At 41.4% G+C, this 21938-nt stretch overlaps 1 protein-coding gene across 1 annotated transcript in view; it reads right to left on the bottom strand.

Annotated features, from left to right (window-relative positions):
• Positions 1-21938, bottom strand: part of LOC147596587 (adenomatous polyposis coli protein-like) — a 139920-nt gene that overhangs the window by 10423 nt on the left and 107559 nt on the right. The window contains exons 9-13 of the mRNA XM_086769680.1: positions 20221-20319; positions 15185-15563; positions 13790-13885; positions 12183-12322; positions 8657-8734 (exon numbers count right to left, since the gene is read on the bottom strand). Of these exons, the coding sequence (XP_086625806.1) occupies positions 8657-8734; positions 12183-12322; positions 13790-13885; positions 15185-15563; positions 20221-20319 (792 nt within the window). The remainder of the gene's footprint in view (positions 1-8656; positions 8735-12182; positions 12323-13789; positions 13886-15184; positions 15564-20220; positions 20320-21938) is intronic.

The raw sequence follows: 21938 nt of genomic DNA, 5'->3' as shown, positions 1-21938 counted from the left end.
ATCCCACTGTCCATGTCGCCAACAAAGATGTTGAACAGGGCCGGGCCCAACACGGACCCCTGAGGGACGCCACTCGTGACCGGTCTCCACTTGGACATTGAGCCGTTGACCACCACTCTCTGAGTGCGGCCATCCAGCCAACTCCTTATCCACCGAGTGGTCCATCCATCGAACCCATGCCTCTCTAGTTTAGAGAGAAGGATGTCGTGCGGGACAGTGTCAAATGCCTTGCACAAGTCCAGGTAGATGATATCTGTTGCCCCTCCCTTGTCCACCGATGCTGTTACCCCATAATAGAAGGCCACCAAATTGTTCAGGCACGATCTGCCCTTCGTGAAGCCCTGTTGGCTGTCACCAACCACCTCCTTGCTCTCCATGTACCTTAGCATGGTTTCCAGGAGAATCTGCTCCATGACCTTGCCAGGCACAGAGGTGAGGCTGACCGGCCTGTAGTTACCTGGGTCTTCCTTATTCCCCTTTTTAAAAATTGGGGTTATGTTCCCTTTCTTCCAGTCATCGGGGACCTCACCAGACCGCCACGACTTCTCAAATACGATAGTCAGTGGCTTGGCAACTTCATCCGCCAGTTCCCTCAGGACCTGCGGATGGATCTCATCAGGACCCATGGACCTCAGATGATCGAAAGATGAGGAGAGACTGTTCAGTAGGGCCTGTTGTGACAGGACTAGGGGTAATGGTTTTAAAATAGAGGGGGGTAGATTTAGATTAGATATTAGGAAAAAATTTTTTACAGTGAGGGTTGTAGAACACTGGCCCAGATTGCCCAGAGAGGTGGTGGAAGCCCCATCCCTGGAAATGTTCAAGACCAGGTTGGATGAGGCTCTGAGCAACCTGATCTAGTCAGGGATGTCCCTGCTCCTTGCGGGGGGGGTTGGACTAGATGACCTTTGAAGGTTCCTTCCAACCCTAACCATTCTATCCTTCTATGATTTTTTGTGATGGGATGTTTAATGGAGGAACCAATGGAGGGGAAAGGGAGAGATCTAGGTGATTTGGGGAGAAACAAGCATGGGAAAATAGAGAAATTATGAAATAAGAGGGGCTGGTTGGTATGCTTGTTTGGCCACACCCTGCTCTTCATCTATCTGATGCCATCTTCTTCTTCCTGTGTGTGTCCTATCTTCTTAATAAATTCCTTTCTAACTCTAACTTTCTAACTACCTGGGTGATGGTCACGGTGGCCCATGTGTCTATGGTGACAGTAACAGGAGTAAGCACAGGTGAGCATCTGAGCACTAGCAAAAATCAAGTTGGACTAGCTGGTAAATAGGTGAAGTGGCCTAGAGGAGCAAGGGGATGAGTGAGTCTCTAAGGGCCAGCTCTGGATGTGAGGTTGCCTGTGTGTCTCTAGGGGTGAAAGCACAGGGGGATCAGCTGTTGGGACCTGGAAAGTCTTGCCCAGCTCTGTGTGTGTGTGTGTGTGCGTGTGCATGTGTGTGAGAGACGGTCTATACCAGCAACTGGAGTGGAGCTGTCGTCCCAGGGGCTCCTATGTCCAGGTGCCAGCAACTGGGGAGACTGCGATCCAGGAGCCAGCTATTGGGCAGACTGAGTGTCTGAGCCCAGCTGCTGGAGGGATCCACCTTGCACATATGCATATATATTCTCTCAGTATGTATCTCCATCCTGCTCAACCAGAGAGGGGAGCAGGATAAGGCTGTTGCTGTGCTTGTGTGAGTGCTCTGCATGTCTTTCTGTGGTCTTTGTGGCCAGTCATATACCTATGTATGTATGTGGTGTATACGTGTCCTCTGTGTGTGTGTGTGTGTCTACTGGGGATACATTTTCAGCCTCACTACTGGTTGAATCTGGAGGCAATGGAGCTGCCAACAGCCTCGTCTCTATTAGGACACCAGATTCAGCCCTCCCTAACAAAGCTTTTTAAAAATATTACTGAACTATTGATCTTGACATTTAATGGTTAATTTGAATTTGTTGGTTTTAATTTCAATTATAAAAATGAGTAACTGGCACAATTTACCTGTGTTACATAATTCCTTATGTTGTTTTACCTCTCTCATGTCCTCATTTGTTTATGACTAAACCAGTCTATTTTTCAGCACTTATAATAGTCAATATAAACATCTTTCAATGTTTAAAATCACTTATTTTATCTATCTCAAATATTTTCTGCATTTTTATAATTATTTCATTAGAAATAAAAAAAAATCCATCTATTGAAAATTATTCTTTGATTTTTTTAAACACTTGCTGCATATTGAGCAGATGCTTTTGTTAACTTGTCACTACAGTGATTTTAAGCTCTTGTTTTAAATGAACTGCAACCATTCAGAAAAGTAGTAATGCATATGAATAGTTGCATTTACTGTTCCAACATACAGTAATTGCCATTTAAATAATGAATTGCCTGTGCTACTTATTTTTAAAAGTTTTATTCACTTCTGGACTTCCTCACAGTCCTCTTTAATCTTGATAAATCTAAATAATTATATAACACTGGCAACCTGTAGTTGACTTCCTTTTCAAGAGTACTAAATATACTTAATAATTGTCCTAATAACAAATCAGACACTGTACCTAGTATCTTTTATTATAATTTTAACTATTTTCTCAACCATAATTACTTAGTTTCTCAACTAGTGGGGAAATTCTTTTTGTCAATAGTGTCTTCAGACAGAAAGTCAATTTTACTTAAAATTGTTCTTTTATCTGTTTTCTGATGATTCACTCAAACTGCAACAAAACCAGGATTTTCCTTTCCAAAAGCTGTTCTGATTTGTTTACATTATCTATTGTCCTCATTCCAGCAAGGATAGAGATAATGTTCACAGGAAGCTGGGAGGGGACACAGCTGAGACAGCTTACCAATTAGCCAACAACTGAGATAGCTTACACAAATTTGCCAAAGGGATATTCGATACCATATGACATCATCCTCAGTATATAAAGTAGGGATGGCACCAAGGGTATTTTTTGCTACTTGGGCTGAGTGGGCTGGATGTCAGGATCCACTGTGAGCTATTGTACTGTGAATCACGGGCTTAGTATATTCTGTTATTGTTTTCCCTCTCTGTTTTCTCTTCCTCTGCTGTTCTGTTAAACTGTTTTTATTCCAACTCATGAATTTTGCCTTTCTTTTTGTCCCGATTCTCCTTATCCTACGGAGGAGGGGCAGGGGAGTGAGTGAGCAGCTGTGTGGTATTTTGGCTGCCAAGTGGGGCTAAACCACAACAGTGCTTTTTGGCGCCCAATGTGGGGCACGAAGGGTTGAGATAACAACAGGTCTGACTAGAGTGAGTTCAAACAAAATTTGTTATATACACTTATTAAATTAGTTGAATAATCGCTGGTCACAATGTTGCTTTAGTTGGTCATGTGATTGTGTTATGTACACTCTTATATGTATTATGTATTCCCTGTGGTGCTGTTTATCACCTCAGGGAGAATGATGAGGATTATTATCATTTTGCTGTACCATGCAATATTGACTTCTGATATGATAACATCAATGGCCATGAGGTATCTGTATGGAGATGATTTCCCCCACTCTTTCACCTCCCCTTTCTGCTTCAGGCTAGTTCAAACAGTTTTTAAGAATGTTCAAGCCAGCATGCTCTTACTACTATGACTCCTGAAAGTGTCCCAGGTCTTCTTTAGGATTACAAAAACACTTATTAGGAATACCACCCAGAGATCTGCCCCGAGGCTGGAAGGTCATGGGTGGTATGGCATGTGGGAGAATATGGGCAGGTATCTAGAGAACGTCTCACCTCCAATGGTTTGGAATTTCACTCCCAAACAACTACAGGACCCTGATGAAGTAATAGAATATTTGAAGGGAAAATGCCATGGCTATTCCAAAGAGGCACAACTTACCACACTGTGCTGGGCCCTGGCCAGTATCTACCAAACAATGCTCAATATTATGTAGCACCTTCAAGGGAAAGAGAGGGAACACAGACTCATAGGCACTGTGGCTACTACAACCTTTGTGACAAGCACCGTAGCTACTCCAACCCCAGCAATAGGCACTGCAGCTGAACCAGAGAACCAACCTAGTATCAGTTGCCCCTATATGCAAGAAGAAATCTTGGAAGTCAGCTCATTTAGTAAGGGATGAAGAAGCTTCTCCTAGGAGGGAGTAGGAGGAAGCAGCATATTGCCCCGTCAGCAAGAAGGCAGAATGCAGGCTACAGTTTGCTTTCAGTTGGAGGGGCATCCTGGAATCGACTGCCCCAGGGGTGGAAACACAGCCCTACCATTTGCCATCGACTGATCCAGACTGCACTGGAAAAGGGTGAAGCTCCAGAACATCTGCAATACATGGATGTATGGCAATACTCCTCTCAGCCTCCTCTTCTCTAGACTAAACAATCTCAGTTCCTTCAGCGGCTCCTCATAAGACTTGTTCTCCAGACCCCTCACCAGCTTCATTACCCTTCTCTGGACTTGCTCCAGCAACAAAACGTCCTTCTTGTACTCAGGGGCGCAAAAGCGAACACAGTATTTGAGGCGTGGCCTCACCAGTGCCAAGTACAGGGGCATGATCACCTCCCTGTTCCTGCTGGCCACACTGTTCCTGATGCAAGCCAGGATGCTGTTGGCCTTCTTGGCCACCTGGGCACACTGCTGGCTCATGTTCAGCCAGCTGTCTACCAGCAACCCCAGGTCCCTTTCCACCCGGCAGCTTTCCAGACACTCTTCCCCAAGCCTGTAGCATTGTATGGGGTTGTTGTGACCCAAGTGCAGGACCCGGCACTTGACCTTGTTGATCCTCATACAGTTCACCTTGGCCCGTCAGTCCAGCCTGTCCAGATCCCTCTGCAGAGCCTTCCTACCCTCGAGCAGATTGACACTCCTGCCCAGTTTGGTGTCATCTGCAAACTTACTGAGGGAGCACTCAATCCCCTCATCCAGATCATTGAGAAAGATATTAAACAGAACTGGCCCCAGCACTGAGCCCTGGGGAACACCGCTTGTGACTGGCCACCAACTGGATTTAACTCCATTCACCACAACTCTCTGGGCTCAGCCATCCAGCCATTTTTTAACCCAGGTACACCTGTCCAAGCCATGAGCCGCCAGCTTCTCTAGGAGAATGCTGTGGGAGATGGTATCAAAGGCTTTGCTAAAGCCCAGGTAGATCACATCCACAGCCTTCCTGTCATCCACTAGGTGGGTCACCTGGTCATAGAAGGAGATCAGATTGATCAAGCATGAACTGCCCTTCATGAATCCATGCTGGCTGGGCCTGATCCCCTGGTTGTCCTGCACATGCCAGGTGAGCGCATTCAAGATGAACCACTCCATAATCTTCCCTGGTACTGAGATCAGGCTGACAGGCCTGTAGTTCCCCAGATCCTCTTTCCGGCCCTTCTTGTAGATGGACATCACATTGGCAAGCCTCCAGTCATCTGGGACCTCCCCTGTTAACCAGGACTGCTGATAAATGATGGAGAGTGGCTTGGCAAGCTCCTCCGCCAGCTCCCTCAGTCCTCTCGGGTGGATCCCATCCGGCCCCATAGACTTGTGCGTGTCCAGGTGGCGTAGCAGGTTGATAACTGCTTCCTCCTGGATTGTGGGGGTTTCATTCTGCTCTCTGTCCCCGTCTTCCAGCTCAGGGGACTGAACACCCTGGGGATAACTGGCCTTACTGTTAAAGACTGAGGCAAAGAAGGCATTAAGTACCTCAGCCTTTTCCTCATCCTTGGTGACAATGTTCCCTACCCCCGCATCCAATAAAGGATGGAGATTCTCCTTGGCTCTCCTTTTGTTGTTAAAGTATTTGTAGAAACATTTCTCATTATCCTTAACAACAGTGACCAGATTGAGTTCTAGCTGGGTTTTTGCCTTTCTAATTTTCTCTCTACATGACCTAACAAGCTCCCTATACTCTTCTTGAGTTGCCTGCACCTTCTTCCAAGAGCAGTAGACTCTCCTTTTTTTCCTGAGTCCCAGCAAAAGCTCCCTGTTCAGACAGGCCGGTTGTCTTCCCTGTTGGTTCGTCTTATGGCACATGGGGACAGCCTGCTCCTGCACCTTTAAGAGTTCCTTCTTGAAGAATGTCCAGCCTTCCTGGACCCCTTTGCCCTTCAGGACTGTCTCCCAAGGGACTCTCTCAACCAGTGTCCTGAGTAGGCCAAAGTCTGCCCTCCGGAAGTCCATGGTAGTGGTTTTGCTGATCCCTCTCCTTCACCAAAAATCGAGAACTCTATCATTTCCTGGTCGCTAAGCCCAAGACGTCCTCTGACCACCACATCTCCCACCAGCCCTTCTCTGTTTGTAAACAGCAGGTCAAGCATGGCACCTTCCCTGGTAGGCTCACTCACCAGCTGTGTCAGGAAGTTATATTCCACACACTCCAGGAACCTCCTAGACTGTTTCCTCTCTGCTATGTTGTATTTCCAGCAGACGTCCAAATATTATGGAGAGTGACTTGGCAACCATATCAGCCAGTTCCCTCAGGACTCTGGGATGCATCTCGTCAGGTCCCATAGACTTATGTAAGTTCAGGTTCCTCAGATGTTCCCGAACCTGCTCTTCCAGTACAGTGGGCAGTTCTCCATTCTCCTAGTCCCTGCTTGTACCTTCCACAGCTTGGGTGGCGTGACAAGAGCCCTTAGCGGTGAAGACTGAGGCAAAAAAAGTCATTAAACACCTCAGCCTTCTCCATGTCCTGGGTAACCAGGACACCGGTTTCCTTCTGGAGGGGGCCTACATTCTTCCTGGACCTCCTTTTGTCCCCTACATAACTATAGAAGCCTTTCTTGTTGCTTTTGATGTCCCTGGCCAGATTCAATTCCATCAGGGCTTTAGCCTGCCTCACCTGATCCCTGGCCACTTGCACAGCCTCTCTGTAATCCTCCCAGGTTACCTGTCCTCGCTTCCACCCTCTATAGGCTTCCTTCTTTACTTTCAGTTGGTCCAGGAGCTCCTTGCTCATCCACATGGGCCTCCTGGCCTTTTTGCCCGACTTGTTCTTCATCAGGATGCATTGCTGCTGAGCTTGGAGGAGCTGCTCCTTGAATATCAACCAACTTTCCTTGGCCCCTCTTCCCTCCAGGGCCGCATCCCATGGCACTTGGCCCATCAGGTCCCTGAAGAGGACGAAGTCTGCCCTCCTGAAGTCCAGGGCTGAGAGCTTGCCATGTAGCTTCCTCGCTGCCCCGTGGATCTTGAACTCCACCGTGTCGTGGTCGCTGCAGCCAAGGCTGTCCTTTAGTTTCACATCCCCCACCAGTCCCTCCCTGTTGGTGAGCACAAGATCGAGCATGGCACCCCTCCTTGTCGGCTCCTCTATCGCCTGCAGGAGGAAGTTGTCATCCACGCATTCCAGAAACCTCCTGGACTGCCTGTGCCCTGCCATGTTGTCTCTCCAACAGATGTCAGGGTGGTTAAGTCCCCCAGGAGGACCAGGGCTTGTGACTGCGAAGCTGCTCCTATCTGCGTATTGAGCACCTCATCTGCTCTGTCCTCCTGGCCAGGCGGCCTGTAACAGACCCCCACCGTAACGTCCCCTGTCTGTCCCTGTCCTCTAATCTTGACCCATAAGCTCTCTGTCAGCTCCTCCTCCATCCCCAGGCGGAGCTCCACGCGCTCCAGCTGGTTGCTGACGTAGAGAGTGACACCCCCTCCTCGTCTCCCCTTACTGTCCTTTCTAAAAAGCCTATACCCCTCCATGTTGACGCTCCAGTCATATGAGTCATCCCACCACGTTTCCGTGATGCCAACAAGTGAGTACAAAAAAAAAGAGAATCAGACTGGGAACATTTCAAAGAGATAGTCTAATTAAAAAAAGAGAAAGCACTCTATGAACAGAGCACTAGAAATCATAGAATTATAGAATCATTTAGGTTGGAAAAGACCTTTAAGATCATCAAGTCCAACTCTTAACCTAAGGATGCCAAGTCCACCACTAAACCATGTCCCTAAGTGCCACATCTACAAGTCTTTTATATACCTCCAGGGATGGTGACTCAACTACTTCCCTGGGCAGCCTGTTCCAATGCTTGATAACCCTTTCAGTGGAGAAATTTTTCCTAATATCCTATCTAAATCTCCCCTGACGCAACTTGAGGTCGTTTCCTCTCATCCTGTTGCTAGTAAGGATGAAAAATAAAAGAGACCAACAGAAAAGAGACCAACACTCACCTCGCTACAACCTCCTTTCAGGTAATTGGAGAGAGGGGTAAGGTCTCCCCTCAGCCTCCTTTTCTCCAGACTAAACAACCCTAGTTCCCTCAGCTGCTCCTCATAGGCCTTGTTCTGTAGACCCATCACCAGCTTTGTTGTTCTTTGGACATGCTCCAGCATCTCAATGTCTTTCTTGTAGTGAGGGGCCCAAAACCAAACACAGTATTTGAGCTGTGGTCTCACCAGTGCTGAGTACAAAGGGATGGTCACTTCCCTAGTCCTGGTGGCTGCACTATTTCTGATACAAGCCAGGATGCCATTGTCCTTCTTGGTCACCTGGGCACACTGCTGGCTCATATTCAGCTGATGTAATGAAAGAAGATACAAATTTAAGCATAAAAATAACTCCTGGAGAGGCCAAAGGAGTGGAAAGAAAGAGGAGCAGAAATACAACATTTTAATACACCTCAATGAAATTGAAGGGATGCAAGACGATGGAAATGTGCAAGTCAAGGAAATATTTCATCTCAAAAGGAAGTACCTGCTGCAAGTCTTCACTTTCAGACTTCAACTGGGCTATGAGAGCTCTCATGCAGTCCTTCATAGAACATAATGTAGCCTGTTAGGAATCAGGAGAAAAAAGAAAATAGAGTATTAAATGACACATTAGGTGGCTTGATTGTGCATAATTCTTTGATAGTTTAAGCTATTCATTTCTGAAGTTCAAAAAAGCTTAGTAAAATGCTTCCAATAACAGATATTTGATCTAAAATTATTAAAATGTTAAGCATAAATATCAGTTTCTATTCTGGAAAATACATAAGTGCTGAAATTGTGCTAAATTTTGTACTTTTGACAACAAGTCTAGGACCAAATCTGGAACACTAATAGTTTAGAAGCCTTCTTCATCACTGTGTCCTAGATATGAAACCAGACACCTGTAAGTTGGCAATGTGTTGTTACCTGTTGTCTATTGAGTCTCAAATAATTATTTTTCTTTCAAATATACATAATATGAAAAGTAATATGACAATTTAAAACTGACAAAAATACAACATTCCTGACTTCTGAAGATCAAATTACTTTTTAAGAATACTAGTAATTGACAGTAAAGCTTACATTAGAAAATGTTTGTGACAAAGCATAATTAAAAATTATTTAAAAACAAACGTATGTTAGAGATGCATTATTCATTAGCTGGATAACACGTACATTTACATCACTGAATAGTTTAGTTTGTGCTATAAATCAAATAACTGCAGTCTTGCAGCAATTACTACTCAGATGATTTTAAGAGGCAATATTTTGTGAAGCACTTCATTTGTAGGAGGGATTTGTTTCACTTTGTTTAAAATTGGGAGCAAAAAGTGAGTAGTATGAAATGTGGTTTTATTTCTGCAGAATCACAGAATGGTTGAGGTTGGAAAGGACCTCCAGAGGTTATCTGGTCCAACCCCCCTGCTCAAGCAGGGCCACCTGGAGTCGGTTGCCCAAGACCATGTCCAGATAGCTTTTAAATAACTCCAAGGAGGGAGTCTCCACAACCTCTCTGGGCAACCTGTTCCAGTGCTCAGTCACCCTCACAGTGAAAAAGTGTTTCTTGATGTTCAGACGGAACCTCCTGTATTTCAGTTTGTGCCCATTGCCTCTTGTCCTGTCCCTGGGCACCACTGAAAAGAGTCTGGCTCTGTCTTCTTTGCATCCTTTCTTCAGGTATTTATATACATTGATGAGAGCCCCTCTGAGCCTTCTCTTTTCTAGGCTAAACAGTCCCAGCCCCCCGCCCAGTGCAGAACAGAAGTACACTGCTAGTTACTGGCCTGCAACTAAACTTTGTGCCACTGTGTGGCAAGGTTTTAGTAGTGGGGGGCAGTACAAAGGTGGCTTCTGTGACAAGATGCTAGAAGCTTCCCCTATGTGCAATAGAGCCAATGCCAGCCAGCTCCAAGATGGACTCGCTGCTGGCCAAGGCTGAGCCAATCAGCGACAGTGGTGGTGCCTCTGTGATAACATATTTAAGAAAGGGAAAAAAAAACTGCGTAAGAAAAACTGCAGCCGGAGAGAGAAGTGAGAATATGTGAGAGGAAAAACTATGCAGACACCAAGGTCAGAGACAAAGGAGGGGGAGGAGATGCTCCAGGCGCCGGAGCAGAGATTCCCCTGCAGCCCGTGGAGAAGACCGTGGTGACACAGATTGTCCCCTTACAGCCCGTGGAGGACCACAGTGGAGCAGATATTCACACTGCAGCCTGTGGAGGACCTCATGCCAGAGCAGGTGGATGCCTGAAGGAGGCTGTGACCCTGTGGGAAGCCCGTGCTGGAGCAGGCTTCTGGCAGGACCTGTGGACCCGTGGAGAGAGAGGCTCACGCTGGAGCAGATTTGCTGGCAGGACTTGTGACCCTGTGGGGGACCCACGCTGCAGCAATCTTTTCCTGAAGGACTGCACCCTGTGGAAGGGACCCATGCTGGAACATTTCGTGAAGAACTGCAGCCTATGGGAAGGACATACTGGAGAAGTTTGTGGAGGACTGTCTCCTGTGAGAGGGACCCCACGCTGGAGCAGGGGAAGAATGTGAGGAGTCCTCTCTCTGAGGAGGATGGAGCAGCCGAAATGTGTGATGAACTGACTGCAACGCCCATTCCCCAACCCCCTGCGCAGCTCAGAGGGAGGAGGTAGAGAATTAAGGAGTAAAGTTAAGCCTGGGAAGAAGGAAGAGATGGGGGGAAGGTGTTTTTAAGATTTAATTTTTTATTTATCATTTTCCTACTCTGATTTGATTGGTAATAATTTGGGTTTTTTTCCCCAAGTAGAGTCTGTTTTGCCCATGACGGTAATTGGTGATTAATCTCTCCCCATCCTTATCCCAACCCATGAGCCTTTCATTATATTTTCTCTCCTCTGTCTATCTGAGGAGAGGAGTGATAGAGCGGCTTTGGTGGGCACCTGGTGTCCAGCCAGCGTCAACTGATCACACACTGATAAACACCCTCTAGGCCTGGCTGTTCAGCCATTCTCAGTCCAACTCACTGTCTACTCATCCAGACCATACTTCATCAGCTTCTCTATGATGATCTGCGTCACCAGGTTCGCATCTCCTTCAGCAGCAGGCCCACATTTTCCCTAGTCTTCTTTTTGTCACCTATGTACTTATAGAAGCCCTCCTTGTTGCCTTTTACATGCCTCACCAGATTCAACTTCAGGTCACCTTTGGCTTTCCTAACCACATCTCTGCAAGCTCAGACAGTGTCTCTATATTCCTCTCAGGTTAACTGTCTCTGCTTCCACCTTCTGTATACCTCCTTTTCATATCTGAGTTTTGTCAGGAGCTCTTTTGTTCATCCATGCAGGCCTCCTGGCATTTTTGCTTGACTTCCTGATTGTTGGGATGGAATTTTCATTCACTCTCAAGTGTCTTCCATTAGAGTAGAAAGATAAAAGTCTTGCCAGAATGAAGTTATTTGAAGATCCATGTCTTGGAAAACTCTGGGACAAGACATTATTAAAACTTTGTATCTTTTGAAAATAAAGTCCTTGGAAGAAATTAGGGAATCTATTTTCTCCAGTCATTCAAAATAGCACCCATTATGAGCCAGACATGCTCCAAACATTTAAGAAAGAGGATCCAGGATAAAGAGATTTGCAAAAATTTGTCAGATAGTAATAATATTAGTAAATAAGTTATAACTTTACAAAATTTGATTAAATTAACAGGTTTAGTTCAAAATCCTCAGAAAAATCTATTATCCGTATTCATTGGTACATTATGGAAAGATTTAGCATATTGTTTAAACAAAAATAAAGCCAATAGATAAAATCTTTACTTTCAGGGACAAAATAGAAGTAACTTAATCTAATATGAAAGGTGATACTATACTTTTATGCATAACATTCAGTTTGTGCTCTGTGTTAGAAACAGGATGGAATGGTAAAGTTTTGGGAGAATTTCTGTGTCGAGTCGAAATGCAATATCCTATCCCAGAGATTTTCATAATCTTTCTGAGAACTACAAGTCAAACACAACTATGAACTGAAAGTGTTCTATGTTTGAAATTGTATTTTTTTTACCTTATTTGCCACATCTCCAAAAGTCAAGTTTGTCAAAGCCATTCCAGCATATCTCCTTAATGTAATACTATAGTGGTCATTTGTAAGTCCATACATGTCACAATCCACTTGCAACAGTTCTGCAACGGCCTGCAAACCTCCTTTAAAAATAAATAAATAATTAAATGAATAATAATAAACAATACTACTACTAATAATACATTTAAATCCTAATCTCAAGTATACAGTATGCACACATCAAGGAGTAAATTGCATTCATATGTACAGAATATGTCTCAAACATCTGAAAACCAAAAGGCTCAGAAAGGTAAACAATTTCTTAAATACAGTGTTAAATATTGACTCTGGATCTTGAATTGTGTGCTTAGCACAAGCTGAAAGGTATGGTAGTATGATGTTGAGATTTTGGGGGAAGATGAGAACAGAAGCATTTATGAAGAGGTAAGAAGAACACTCATCTTTTAATTCCACCCAGTCAAAATTACATTTGACTGATGAACTCACATCAATTACATAAAAGGTTATTCAGTAAATCTGATAATTATTAATTTAATAATAATGATTATGGATTCTTATTATCCCAGAAAAAATACATTTTTTTTCATTGATAATGAGAAGTAGCAAATTAAGGAAACTTGCATGCACAAAATTCACTGAAGATGGACTAAAGCATTCAAGCTGTTATATAGGAACCAATGTGTTTAACTCATGACACAAAAAAAAAAATCAGAAAGTAGTCTCCATTGTAAGTCCAATACTTCTAAATTTGCAAATATTTCCAGGATACGAATACCCTTCCAAAAATATCTGGCTCATGCCAGATATGAAAGTAACTTGCATAACAACCCTTCCACTAGGAAATAGTCTAGTTCATTTAAACTGCATCAATCAGAGTGTAAACTAGTCGTTAATACAAAAAAAAAAAAAAAGCCACATATTCAGTGAGGTATACAAGAAAAGGAATGTCCACATTTTCAGGAAGCATCTCTGTGATGGATTTCAGTGATGGTCTGTGTAGGGCCACTGTGGGAAATTACAAGCTGCACACAGCTGTGAGAATGCGACCTTGGAGAGGGGAGCTAGGAGGGTTGTTATTGAGCAGGATGTTGCTGCTATCCAGGAACCGCTGTTAGCCAGCAGGGCACGTACTTGGCAGGCCTTGCTGCATGCGCTGGCCACGCGTGCATCAACACCTGGTCAGTACTCTGCCACTGAATCTGCTGAGGGGATAAACAGAGGCAGCTCAGAGCAGAGGGAGAGAGAAAGGCCCCAGAGCACACTCTACGAACAACAGGGGATGCCCTGAGGGTGCTGTGCCTACCTCCCTTCTCTGCTCTGACCCTGCTGATCATCATCCTCCTGCTCGGCGGTGTCTCCGGCTTAGTCGGGGTGGTAAGACTCTCACAAAGGGAAAACAATACTCTGGTACCTGCTTATGTTAGGAACTGTGACTGCTTATGCTGGTAACTGCTTATGCAAGGCTATAACAGAGCAATAAATACTGTTGTGCTTTTAAATATCATATGCTGGGTGAACTTTGTGCATAGGAATCTTACGAACCAGTTACAGCATCTCAAAGGAAGTTAGAGAAACACATTTAGTCTTACCAAGCTCATTCATGACATGCCTGTGTTCTTCATCAAATGAAAGTTTCATTAAAACACACAGTGCAGGACAGATTTGATGATCAACTGGAGCTGGCACTGATAAGGAAATAGGTAACTATTAGTATTACTTAGGTGTATAATTTTGTCTAGATTATAAGCTTTCCAAAGAGAACCTAATCTTAAAATAAATAAAGTGCAACTTTTTTCAGGGTTGTTATCTTCCCAGTAACTCAAGAACAGACAGTTAATTAAGAACATTACTAATAAATGTGAGTACACAGAGGCTTGAATATGTGCACATACAACCAGGATTACATATATGTACTAGAAATATACTTGAAACTGAAAAGATTCTTTATGGAAAAGAATTTAGGGAAAATTCTGAATATATGTTTTAAGTAAAAAATATGACTTCAAGTACAAAAATAAATCTAATTAATTTGGAAAAATAATAATCTTAGTGAAACAAATCAGTAAGTTTAAATTTTCTGGCAGCATTAAATAATACACCACCTAAGGTGAAGCAGTTTCTTTGGGTGTTATGTCCTTATGAATGGTTAATTAAGCCCTTTCTTTTATAACAGAACTTTTAAAGTTCATAATTTTGTGAGCTACACTTTCCCTAAAGCACAAATTGTATTGGTACATCTTATTCAGAGACCCACTTCTACATAATGATTCTTGCAGTAAAATCCAACATCCGAAACAGAGCCTGCTGATTTCAGTAGTACTTCTGATATAGATGTCCACAACATATATTTACAAAATGGCAACTTCAATCCTTCCGTACTTCAGAAAAGCAATTATTGAGTAATCCAGAAGGATAAATATATTTTTTTAAAAACAACTGTCATGTGAGAAAACTCCAATTCACTTAAATTGTCACTTCTCTAGTATTTTAACATTGAACTATTTCTTATGTATCACATTCTAAATAATAGTTCACATTATACTGATTAGACTGAGATTATTTAATGTGTGCTCTCTATCCCTTTCCTAGATGAAATTTTTATCTTCTGAACACATCTGAATGAAGAGCAATTTGGGATTATTTATTTACATGTATTTCATTATCCATTCAAATGTGAAATAGCAATGAGTAGAAATTTATGTTTAATTTGTAGATTATAAATATAAAACACTAGAATTATATCTGAAAAACATACCAAAGCCTATGATTTAAAGAACAAGTTTATAAATGAGATATAATATCTATAATAGATAATATTTCCTGATACTACCTCAACTTGAATATACATAAATAAATTAATAAATAAAAAAATAAAAGAAACCTTACATACATTCAACAAGAAATCAGATTAAAGCTGAATTTTTAGTAAATTCGCTGCTTTCCAAATATCTTTTAAGCATCTTTATACAGTTTACAGAACCTACTTGGGTTTTTGTCTTGGTCCACGCCTTCTTCATGTGCCTCCTGCCATTTCCAACACATTTCACAGTAAGCATGGATTTGCTCCAAGAGATGAAGCACACAAATTTCCTGTCTGCCTCGCTTATCATCGGGCTGGGAGAGAATGATGTTATGCAGTGCTGCGCTGGCTCTGGCACGAGTCTCTTTTCTACCACGAGAATTTCCTAACAACACAGAGTCTTTATCATTGCCATGTAAAAGCTGGATGAGGAGAGGAAGACATCCGGACTGACGCATAGCTATGCAGCTGTCTTGGGAGCTAGACATCGCTAGCAATGTTTGTGACATGTCATCTTTATCATGAGTACCAAGCATTGACAATAATGAATACACCATTTCCACCTGCAGGTCAAACGATTTTAAAAATACAATTACAGTTAAAAAATACATATCATATTAAAACAAAGTTCTCAATAGCATGCATGAGAAAAAAATATTTATATAATGATGCAAGAATTTAATAGAATCATAGAACCATAGAATGGTTTAGATTGGAAGGGACCAACTAGTTCCACCCTCCCTGCCATGGGCAGGAACACCTTCCACTAGACCAGGTCACTCAAAGCCCCATCCAACCTGGCCTTGAACACTTCCAGGGATGGGGCATCCACTTCTCTGGGCAGCCTGTTCCAGTGCCTCACCACCCTTACAGTAAAGAATTTCTTCCTTATGTCTAATCTAAATCTACCCTCCAGTTTAAAGCCAAAATATCCTCAAATTGTTTTGAAAACTATACTAATTATATCAGTCCAATAACAAACCAGTTTAAGGCCATTACCCCTTGTCCTATCACTACATGCGCTTGTCAAAAGTCCCTCTCCAGTTTTCTTATAAGCCCCCTTTAGGTACTGGATGGCTGCTATAAGGTCTACCCGGAGCCTCCTCTTCCCCAGGCTGAACAGCCCCAACTCTCTCAGCCTGTCCTCACAGGAGAGGTGCTCCAGCCCTCTGGTCATCTTCATGGCCCTCCTCTGGACCCCCTCCAACTGGTCCATGTCCTTCTTAATGTTGGGGGCTCCAGAACTGGACACAGTACTCCAGGTGGGGTCTCACCAGGGCAGAGTAGAGGGGGAGAATCACCTCCCTCGACCTGCTGGCCACGCTTCTCTTGATGCAACCCAGGATGCGGTTGGCTTTCTGGGCTGCAATCGTGCATTCCTGGCTCATGTTGAGCTTATCGTCCACCAGTACCCCCAAGTCCTTCTCCTCAGGGCTGGTCTCAATCCATTCTCTGCCCAGCCTGTATTTGTGCCTGGGATTGCCACGACCCAGGTGCAGGACCTTGCACTTGGCCTTTTTGAACTTCATGAGGTTGGCACGGGCCCACCTCTCCAGCCTGTCAAGGCATCCCTTCCCTCCAGTGGGGAGCATCACACAGCTTGGTGTTGGCAAACCTGCTGAGAGTGCACTCTGTCCCACTGTCCATGTCGCCGACAAAGATGTTAAACAGTGCCGGTTCCAATACTGACCCCCGAGGAACGCCACTGGTCTCCACCTGGACATTGAGCCGTTGACCACCACTCTCTGAGTGTGGCTATCCAGCCAATTCCTTATCCACCGAGTGGTCTGTCCGTCAAACCCATGTCTCTCCACTTTAGAGAGAAGGATGTCATGTGAGACAGCATCAAATGCTTTGCGCAAGTCCAGGTAGATGACGTCAGTTGCTCTTCCCTTATCCACCAATGCTATAATCCCGTGGTAGCAGGCCACCAAATTGTTCAGGCACGATCTGCCCTTGGTGAAGCCATGTTGGCTGTCACAAATCACCTCCTTATTTTCCATGTGCCTTAGCACAGCACATGAAAATGTGCTCTAATTAAATGTCCTCTAATTAAACTCTATTAGTTCTTCAGCTTTTATAATCTTAATAAATCTCAGTGGTTAAATGGTTAGAATAGCTGGGTGGTAATTATATATATATTGTTTTAATCTGCAAAACTAATGGCAAAGACTTCTAACTTTCCATTGCACACAAGGATTAAGGAAACATACTAATGAAAGTGTTTTAGTTTGGGAATACAGGAATATATTTTAAATTAATTTTATCTCAGAAGAGTATGTTCTGTATGAATCATACTTTCATTAAAAGATAGTCTTCAGTGAAAAATTATTTGATGTATGACTTTAAATACAGTTACTCCAGACAAGATAAGACTGACTACATTAATTTTTAACATACATTGTGCTAAAAAATCTTACACATATTTTAATGTTCTCCATTAAAACTATTTCAAATTAACTGACAAATTTTTGTTATGATGAATGATTTGCTTCTAGTCCAGATTATTTACAGGTAATGCAAAATTGAAGTTAATTTGACACTTTATTCACGTTTACAGGGATAAAACCAATGAAGCAAACAAATGCTCCTTTAATATATACAGTATAAAGTACTAAGAATTTGTCCAACTAAATCAAGCCATGAAAAACCAACATTACACATTTAACTCAGAACAACCAAATTTCAAATTAAAAAATAGCAAATTTTGATGGGTTTTTTTTTGGCTGCCATTTAATATAGTGGTCAATGCACTATTTGTTTTGTCTTTTGCATTCTGTTTTTTTCAGTAATAGTTTTAGATTGAGAAATGTGTTTGGTTCTTTTACTGAACTTTTAGTAGATCAATATGATGTACAAGGTGTCCTGGTTCTGGCTAGGATAGAGATAATTTTCACCTGAGATGGGAAAGGAGCTGGAGCTGGTGGCCCCTGTGGCTGGGGGACACAGCTGGGATAGGTTACTAATTAGCCAAAGGCTAGGACAGTTTACCCAAATTAGCCAAAGGGCTCTTCATTCCCATGGGACATCATACTCAGTATATAAGTGAGGAGAGCAGTGAAGTGAGTGTCTTGTTACTCAGGAGGAAGCTAGGTGTCAGAATTTGTTGTGAGCTATTGTTCTGTAAATTACATGTTTAAGAGTTTTCTGTTATTGGTTTTTTTTTTGTTTTCCATCTCTGTTTTGTTTTCTTTTATTACTCTTTTAATTTATTTATTTATTTTAATCTCAACCATGGAGTTTAGTCTTCTTTTCTTTACCGATTCTCCTCCCTGTCCCACTGGAGGGTGGGGGAGTGAGAAAGAGACTGTGTAGCTTGGTCCTGAGTGGGGCTAAACTATGACACAAGGTAATATTAGATACTATCTAGATAACCCAAACTCCTAAAGCAAATTTCAAAATCATACCACAACATAAAGAAACTGTCAAGGGGAATTGCAGTGTAGCAGTAAGTGTGTTTCTTTAAAATATATCAACTAAGGAAGAAATGAGATTTGCAGACAAAGTTTTCTAATAACTACATTTTTGTACTGGTTACCAGATCAATGAATTATTTTATTTGACTTCCTCAGAGATTATTCTGATGTTTCTGAAGATGAGTATGAGTACTGAGTTATAAAAACATTCCATAGAGGTGGGTAGATTAAGCAATAAGTCTGTTAACATGTGTTGTTTTTTCTAAATACTAGAATTGCTGAAGCAATAGAAATCTTAAAATGTATAAAATTGTATGATCACATGTGAAATCTGCTGAAATACTCTTGGAGTCAATTTTATGACAGCTTAGCATATCAGTTCGTAAATCCTTACTTTCTGGTCTGGGGAAAAAAATGCATTAAGACAATCCACTTGGATTCTTAAATGAGAGTGAATTCAATCTGCTTTAGGCGTGCCTCTTAACAGATGCTTTAAGCAGTAGCTTTAGTCCGTAGTATTTAGATTTGGAAGATAAAGGTGGTTTTTTTCTCAGAGAATAAAGCTATAGAAGCCATCAAAATCTGTCCTCCAGATTTGTGGCACATACAGTACAGGAAAAACTCTAAAGAATATACATATATTCTTTATATATACACTACACACAGAGGTATCTCTTCTTGCATCTGTAAATGCTTAAAATCTCTACTGTTTTCCCTTCTTCTTACGCTTTAGTTTTAAGTTTTTCTTATCCCACAGCACACTAAGATGGACTTCTTTATTTGTGTTTTGCCTTCTACGCTTAATCCCTTTCTGTGCATTCAGGGCCCTTCCCTTGTTTGCACTTCTTGGGAATTCTACACTTTATAATGTGAAGTAGCAAACAGACACTAACTAATGTCACCTCCATTTGGTGCATGCATACAATGAAGGGCAGAAATTACAATATAGTACTGTTTTAAGGCCCAACATAACTTAATACTATGTTAAGGTCCTGCTTCCCAGAAGACTGAGATCAGCACTACATTGATAATATATATATTACTGCTGATGTCAGAGATAATATAAATTCCAGTGGTTCAGGAACTCAATTGTGTGTTACAGATTTGCCCTTTTTCCTCTCTTCATATTGCTCATATATCTTGAGTACACCCTCTATTGTATATCAAGCTTCATCTCTATTTTTTCATTAACTTTTTAGAATACACTGCAGATACATAAAAGCTTGCTTGAAAAGATGGAAAGAGTACATTCTATTTCCACTGAGAAAAAAGAAATTGTAGCTAAGGAGATTTAGTTTAGATATTAAAAATTTTTATAGTAAAAACTGAAAAATTGATAGAGATTGCTTATTATTAAAGTTTTTACCAATAGGTTAGATGGCTTTCACGTGCTGTCAAGAATGCTCTTGATAAAATTAATGCATTACTGGGAGATATATTAGATTATCTCCTCAAAGTCTGTTCACATTTCTTATTTTCAATGATTATTCAATTCAAATATTTTAGTCATGGTGAGCACATTCCATTCTCCATTATTCTATGTCATTATCTGAATTACTATAGAGGCAATGAACAGACATTTATTACCATCAAGGGCTTACGCTTATTTAAATTTCTTAGCAATGCCATCTGTTTTGAGGACTCGGACTCCAGTGAAATATTCCAAGAACTGTTTTAAAAAGAGTTTTCATAATAAATTATTTACCAACATCACAAGTTTTTTAGGTACTCAGTTTCTTGCAATTAAATTTTCCTTATTGATCATTCAGCTAGTATTGGTACTTGGTTGGTAATCTTCGGTTACCTTGGTACCCAGATGATTTGTCAGTCTGCGAGGAATAGAATAATTATTACTAGAGTTCATAACACTGGCTGTCTCATGGTCCATTCGAGCAGCAGAACCCTAAAAATTTAAACAACAACTCAGTATAACACAAAGTCTAACTGCAATACCAACTATTGCCTAAATCAATTTCAGCCTTAAATGATGAAATCATATTTATAATAATGAACTGTCAGCATGTATTTGGGTTAAGTTAGGTCCCCCCACTCTGACATAACTTGGATATCACTGTTAAACTGAGTTTTATTATCCATTTTTCCCTGAAATTCAACCTCAAATAAGTTATATTTTCAATGGAAGCCTTTTATATTTATTTTCACCAAGAAAAAAGAGAACTGGACTTGGCAACAAACTGAATTATGATTTTTAGAGGGGGAAAAAAAGTAGCCGCTACTTTTAGGTCAGATTATATAGTGAGTAGGAATAAGCCTATACTACCTTAAGAACACCATCAGATATGCAGGAATTGACAAGGAAAGAGGTTAATCTTCACAAGGAGTAACCTACTTGAACTTGTCTTTAAAATGGAACAGAAGAGAAGATAGTTGTAAGATGGTACAGAAAAGAATATTACTGAATCCTGAAAAATCCTTCCTTCAATTGGCAATTTTTCAATTAGCATTGCTCATCTGACTACAAAACCAATTAGTCTCAAGTTATTTAGTTAAAACTTTTTGCATTCCACTTAATAGCGATTGCTCAAAGAAAGTATATTGAGCTGATTTATCAGAAATAAATACTGTACCCAATCTATTAAGCCTTCTATCTCTGGACTTGCCCTAAAAGTAAATAATCCCCAGGTATCTCTTGGAATACAGATTCAGGGCCCTGGATCTGTCAGCCTCCAGGAGGAAAGAATACAAATGTTTTAAATATTTTAATGAGGCAAAGTTCAAAATTGCTCAAATCCTAAACATAAAACCTCAAATGAAGAATGAATTGCCTACTTGCATAATGTCTGCCAAGGCAAAAGAGAATCCCTTCTTCCTTCCTTGTAAAATATCTGTTGTCCAGAATAACTCCTGATTCATACAATCAAGAAAGAAAATACAGCCACAATGCATCAATTATTTAAATATATTATGCTTTCAGCCCCAAAGCAGCATTGAATTATTTTTTTCCCAAGCATAACGCTGTCATAAGAATTAGAGTGAGAGCCTCAAGCAACTGTTCAGATACAGCAGAGAGAACTTAATTGAAAATGGTGATCAAATATATTTCAAAAGTAAAAGTATGGGCTATGCTTAATGTTAAATCAAATTAAACACTTAAGACAAACAACAATTTATATTCTTTCTGATAAATCTTCTTGTACAGGATACTTTCAGAAAGATTTAAATAATTCTACTTCCCTAAAGTAGCACAAATATTTTACACATGAATTAGGCAATCAAATTTATACTATGAAGTTTTAAGAGCCCAAATTACTAATGTGAATGTCTCATTTACTATGGGAGATTATGAAGTAAATGAACATTAATTAGTGCATCATAAATAGTTAAAGTATTTTTAGCCAAAGAGGTCTCAAACTTGCAAAAATAATGTAAAAAGATAAGTAACAAAGAATTTAACATAGCCCTCTAAATACAGTGCTAATGTGTTTCACTAATAAAAGGAATGACAATGAAAGATTATTTAAAAGCATTTATATAATCCTTCAGCACACTTCCAAGAGATTC

This window comes from Chlamydotis macqueenii, chromosome W (assembly GCF_036417535.1).
Source record: "Chlamydotis macqueenii isolate bChlMac1 chromosome W, bChlMac1.mat, whole genome shotgun sequence".
Lineage (NCBI taxonomy): Eukaryota > Metazoa > Chordata > Aves > Otidiformes > Otididae > Chlamydotis > Chlamydotis macqueenii.
Note: the sequence above shows the minus strand (reverse complement) of the source record. Positions and strands in the feature narration are given on the sequence as shown.